This window comes from Gossypium hirsutum, chromosome A08, assembly GCF_007990345.1.
Source record: "Gossypium hirsutum isolate 1008001.06 chromosome A08, Gossypium_hirsutum_v2.1, whole genome shotgun sequence".
Classification (NCBI taxonomy): domain Eukaryota; kingdom Viridiplantae; phylum Streptophyta; class Magnoliopsida; order Malvales; family Malvaceae; genus Gossypium; species Gossypium hirsutum.
This window is the reverse complement of record NC_053431.1, coordinates 96041896-96047703: the sequence shown is the minus strand read 5'-3', so window position 1 is coordinate 96047703 and position 5808 is coordinate 96041896. Positions and strand designations below refer to the sequence as shown.

Genomic DNA, 5808 nt, shown 5'->3' with positions numbered 1-5808 from the left:
GTTCAAATTTATATTATTTTAAATTAAAATTAATTTTGAGTTGTACTTATTTTAACTTAGATTAAATCGAGTTTAACAAGTATGAAAATATTATTTTTTAATCAAATTAAATTTGAATTAATTTTATTGATTTTTTAGATAATTGTCATCGATACGGCTGGCTCTTCTATGATGACCAACCGAGAATTATTGCAGTGGGTCCGGTAAGATAGATTGGTCCACTGATGTAATTATAGGAAAATTGTAGTAATGAAATTCTTTAATGGTAGTACATTTTGTTTTGCTAGCTAAGCTCATTATCTCAAAACTGACTTTTATACATATAATATTCCCGCTTTCATTGATCACTCCTTATCCAAAACACATTGGATTTAGAATCCATTTAGTCTTACTTCCCAGAACATAAATTAGGACCATAATTGGTCTGTTCTCTAAAGCTACTAACAAAGGGTAAAATGTTTCCACAGTCAAATATCAAAGGTTTGAACATTTTTATTTTATTTATTTGTTCTTGCTATATAAAGTGTTCCTTAAGATAATGTTTAATGTCGCAAAGGAGCTACAAGATAGCACCACCACTAACATGGCCCTTATTAGATTCACAGTCACTTTCCTATGTACTACATTGAAATTGATGAACTCCCCAATTTTTATTTTCTTACCTATACATTTATATCACCGTCGTGGGGCAAACCAAAATGAGAAGTGAAGTGGTGTGGGGAAGGGTTTTAATAACACTTGAAATTCAAGCAAATGAAAATGTGATTTGAAGGTATTAAGATTGTTTAAGCCAAAGGCAGCAGCTCCCAACTCACCTAAATTTAAAGGGGAAGCCAACAGGAAAGAATATATATATATATAGTTGATAAAGCTGTTATAAAAGCGATTACGATTTCTTTGTGTCCTCTCGACAGTGATAGGCAACCAATTTAGAGTGTGTTGGGAACTGAAAAACAAAGGTGATGATGATAGAAGTTTCATGTAATTTTCAATTATTATCTAAACAAACCAGATGCATGGCACTAAGTAGTATACAAAGCTGAAAGTGAGACTTACGGATGGATGAATAAGAAATGTACTTTTGTTCTTTTATAAACAATCGTTCACATATAGAATCGCAACATTCTAATACACAAATATGGCCATATGCAACCAGGCAATGAAGAGTAAAAAGACACTAAAACAAGCCTTATTCTGCAGTTCTACCTCACACCCACACAAAAAGAATGGACGAAAAAGCTTACCATATGATTGTTTTTTTTTTTTTGGCTCACAACTAGTCCAAACCAGAGGTGACGAATTTTGTGTATCGTTCTTATATACACTAGATATGAAGGAAAAAGAAAAACTATGGTACACACCTGATATGAAAAAAAGGCAGAGCTAAATATGTCCATAAGCTGTCGTAAGTCTCTGGATATCCTTAGCGCACATATCGGAATTTTGTAAACCTTCTTGTTGCTGCTGCGGCTGTTGATTTTGAGGCCACATACTGTTTGATAAACTCTTAGTATTCGTTGAGCAATGTGTTTCCGATTTTATCTCGATATTGTATAAGCTGGATTGTGGTGCTTGATTTTGCAAAGCAGCCGCCATTAATAATGGGTTATTGAGATACTCCGGCCATTTCATTTCGTCGGGTTGGGTTTCCATTAGATGGATTGGAGCTTCTTCTTTCTCTGATGTGCTGCAATCTGCCATTCCCCAAGTGTAACTGTTGTTAACAGTAAAGGAAGGCATTGAAGGAGTGTGAGAGGGAAGTGTGACAGAAGGGTTGAATCCTATAGGAGAGGAAAGGAATGGTGAGGTTGTCAATGGTGGGAGAAGTGTAGACATGGAAATTGAAGAAAACTCAGACTGGGAGAACCAGGGTGAGAGCCTTGGGTTGGTTGATGCGTAGCTCAATTGCTGAACCGGAAAATGAGGCATGAAATCACAAGGCTGGCTGTTGGTAGTGGTGGCTGTGCTTGCGAATCTATCAAGGAACAAGTCTTTGCGGGTTGTTGATGTCATCAGATTGTTGGAGCTGGAACAGCCTTCCATTTCCAACTGATAACCTGGTGCTGGTGCAGTAATTGATGACGTTGGTCTTTGTTCATATAAAGTTGTTCCAGGTTTAAGGTTGTCGGTGTTGAGCTTCAATTCACTAGATGCCCCGGAAAGCATGTCCAGGCTGTTTGTGTGTTGACTCTTGTTTTTGTCTTCTCCATTTTCAACCTCAGAGAGTGGCTTGTGAGTGACAGGGTCAATGCCTCTCTGCCTAAGCTTCTTCTTCAAGCAAGAGTTCCATAGATTTTTAATTTCATTGTCGGTTCTTCCTGGCAATTGCGCTGCTATTTGGGACCACCTGAGGATCCAATTCCAACCAACATATAAAGCAAAGAATGTTTTACTGATTTCTGTAAAAAAAATCAACAGAAAATTAATTCAAATGAGAGAAAGAAAGAAAATACCGATTCCCCAAAACTGCATGAAGTTCGACTATGAGATTCTCTTCTTCTTGTGAGAATGTGCCTCTCTTTAAATCAGGCCTTAAGTAATTAATCCACCTTAATCTGCAGCTCTTTCCACATCTCTGCAGGCCTGCCATGGAAGCGCCAATTCATGAATGTATGATTTAAGGAAGAACACAAACATGAAAAAAGAAAAAGAAGTTGAATTTACCAGCTTGTTTAGGGACAGAGCTCCAGCAACCATGGCCGTACTTTGTAATATGCCTCAACAGCTTCTCATCTTCTTCAGGGGACCAAAGACCTTTCCTTAGCTTCTGCTTGTAACAGCAGGAGTGCCTCCCCATTTTGAGACCAGACACTAATTGTAAAGGAGGGAGAGCAAAAGACCTTTCCCAAAACAGAAAACTTTGGTGAATCCTAGGTGAAAATGGTAGCTATGAACAGTTGTTTTTGGAATGCTTTGGTAAGAAAAAAGAAAATGTAACAGACAGAGAGGATTTTGATATAAAAGAAGGGCTCGAAAATGAAGTAGCAGCTGTGAAAGGAGTTGAATTTAATATAAAGAGGAAGCTCTCCCCAAGGAAAAGTCGTACTCAATATGGTATTATACTTTCTCACAACCCCACCTTGGTTGATCCAGGGCTAGGTAACTCAATTTCCCCTTTTTTTTAAAAAAAAAAAAACAGCTTTTAACTTTGAATTTCATCTCAACTAAAACAACCATAAGTTAATAGACTTAAGGTTGCATGTGTCTCTGAGAATTAATGTCTTGTGAAGGGATGGTGGGGGCATTTTTCCTGAGATGAAAACAGAAAATTCTGATTATAATCATGAACTTATAACCCCATGCTTTTAACTTCAACCCTAGTCCACATGGTAAAAGTTTAAGTCAATGGAGACTAATCACAGTAAATTCTGTTTTAACCCCGGCCCCCAAAAGTAAAAACATTGTTGATAGTTGATACTGGTATCAGCTCCTTTCTTTTACTGTACTAGCTTTCTTTTCTTTTGGAATCATAATGGCATTGAAAAGGCTTCATCATTCCGTGGAAAGAAATAAATTATTTTGTTCATTTTCTGAGAATTAACAATGGCTTTCCTGAAACTGATGAATCCCACCAAGTGTTATAAACTTACTCCACAAATACCTTCTTTCCGAATTGTGATATTTGAGACTTGTTCTCATTTGTTTCCCTTTTTCATCCTCTCTCATTAATGGTTTTCTTTGGCACGGAAATGACCCAATTTCAGAAACTGATGAAAAAAAGCATGCCGTCTTTCATCTATATTTTATACATACGTTTGTATTTTATCTGCTAACACATTCCCAGTAACAAAAACTGCAACTATATTAGACCAAAAGAAAAGGCAACACCCAAATTTTGTTACCAATTCATAACTACAATTCAACTCTTTTTACTGACATTGGTAAATAAAATAAAATAAACCACTATTTCCAGGCCACCCCCACCACTTTTGTACATGTTTCTGACCTTACTGCATCACCCTTTCTCCAATCACTATTTTTTTTTTGACAGATTTTGCTATATATTGCTATGTTGTCCTAGTTTCTCACTTCATACTTCACATATATATATGTAGCCTAATAGTGGTGCTACATTTGAATGCAGAAGGTACACACACTACAAAAACTTCTGGGACCAAAGAAACTGTCAATGTCAAACTACTCATGAATCAAAATCCAACCGTAAGGTTGGACTTTTCAAGATTCAAAGCATTTAGCAGATAAATCATAGGACAACTTTTTCACGTTTATCATAATTTTTCTAATTAATGCAGCCTTAAACTCAGTTTCTATGGAATGTTCCTTTCATTAAACCTACCCCTACGTCTTGCACACAAAATATACAAAAGCTTCTTCAAATATAATCACCACGTTAGATTTAAATATACATAAATTTGATTAGGGTATTAAACTATATGAAGTCAATTTCTGCAAGAAAACTTATTTAATTATCAATATGAACATAAAAATTTAAGTACAAAAAATGATTGGGTTTGGAGGTTAATTTTATATTTATCCTTAATGATTAGAAGTTTACAGCATGAATGCATGACAGACCGCATAATTCCCAGAAGCTCAATATTTTAATTCATAGGAAGAGTAAAATATCATTAGTGTGGACCATTTTATATGTAGAAATTTTAATTTAGTGAATTAATCCAGATTTAAACCTTCCTAATCCTTTAGCCATTTACGACAAAAGCGAAATTCAATTGTTTTTTCTAAGAGATTATCAAAATCATGAACAGATAGATTAAACTAAAATTTTCATAAACCTCCCTTTAGTTTTTAATTAAATCAAGCTTATGACTTGAAAGATAACAAGGAATTCATCAAATTTTTATTCCAAATCATTAGCTGTCCTGGCCATGGCCCGCTTTGAAATATGAAACCCATTGGGGGAATCTTGATAAAAAAAGATTACAAAGTATTGATCACAGGAGGCAATACAGTACCTTAACATCAATTATACATTGGACCCATTTATAAATAATCGAATTTGACAATTATTTTTTAAAAATAGAATTAAATATATTCATCCATATTCAGCTTTTATTCCCATATTTATTTTTCTTGAATTTTGTAGATAAAAAATTAATATTGGAAGACATTATTTTCAATTCTAAATATAATCCAGATATACTAAATTTACACAATTCAAAGGACGCGTCTGCGGAAACATAGCGTTAAAATTAATTCATGTAGCAATAATGCCAAATCCTTCATTTTTCTTTTGAAGACAGGTGAAGAAGTTCATGGGAACTTGGGGTTGGACCCATCGTTTGAAAGGAAACTGAAGCTTGGGATGAATGGCTGATAAAGACATTGAAAGGTTGTGAAGAGGATGATGGTCTGAGATGGGGTGAGAATCAGTGGATTTTGTGTGCATGCAAAATTTGTCCAGAGAGGAATGGACCCATTTACACACACACCACTACACTGCATCTGCATCTGCATCTGCATCTGCTATTATACGCTATACAAATTAACAGATCACGACGCCATCTTTCTGGGTCCCAAATGTCTCAAAATTATGCAAGGGACACTCTCCTCCAATATCATCATTCCATCCTCACTTTTTTTTTTTAAACCTTACAATATACATATATGTATTACCCTAATGTTTAGTGAATGAACCTTTTAACCAGGCATTCAATTTTCTTTTTCCATTATGTTTGATGCTTAATTCCATCCAATAGTCAATTCAACCATTGGTTGAGTAGTAGAAAATTTATTATTAAATTCAGTTGACACTAATCTCGAGTTTTATTCATTGGCCACTTTATTACATATCGTTGAAGCATAAATATTTATGACATATAATAAGTA

The 5808-nt window shown here is 34.9% G+C and overlaps 1 protein-coding gene across 1 annotated transcript; it reads right to left on the bottom strand.

Annotated features, from left to right (window-relative positions):
* Positions 1-1059: 1059 nt before the first annotated feature.
* Positions 1060-3058, bottom strand: LOC107895664 (transcription factor MYB61). The gene is made up of 3 exons (XM_016820911.2): positions 2665-3058; positions 2454-2583; positions 1060-2347 (listed from the first exon to the last, which is right to left on the bottom strand). Exons 1-3 carry the CDS (start codon positions 2795-2797, stop codon positions 1384-1386), a joined length of 1227 nt encoding a protein of 408 aa, XP_016676400.2. The 5' UTR covers positions 2798-3058; the 3' UTR covers positions 1060-1383.
* Positions 3059-5808: the final 2750 nt, after the last annotated feature.

Excerpts from the sequence above, each read along its gene's own strand:
- LOC107895664 (XM_016820911.2), bottom strand. The coding sequence starts at position 2,797 with ATGGGGAGGCACTCCTGCTGTTACAAGCAGAAGCTAAGGAAAGGTCTT. Across the intron at positions 2,584-2,664 it reads CTCTGTCCCTAAACAAGCTG|GCCTGCAGAGATGTGGAAAG; the intron begins GTAAATTCAACT and ends CTTCCATGGCAG. Across the intron at positions 2,348-2,453 it reads CATGCAGTTTTGGGGAATCG|GTGGTCCCAAATAGCAGCGC; the intron begins GTATTTTCTTTC and ends TTGGATCCTCAG.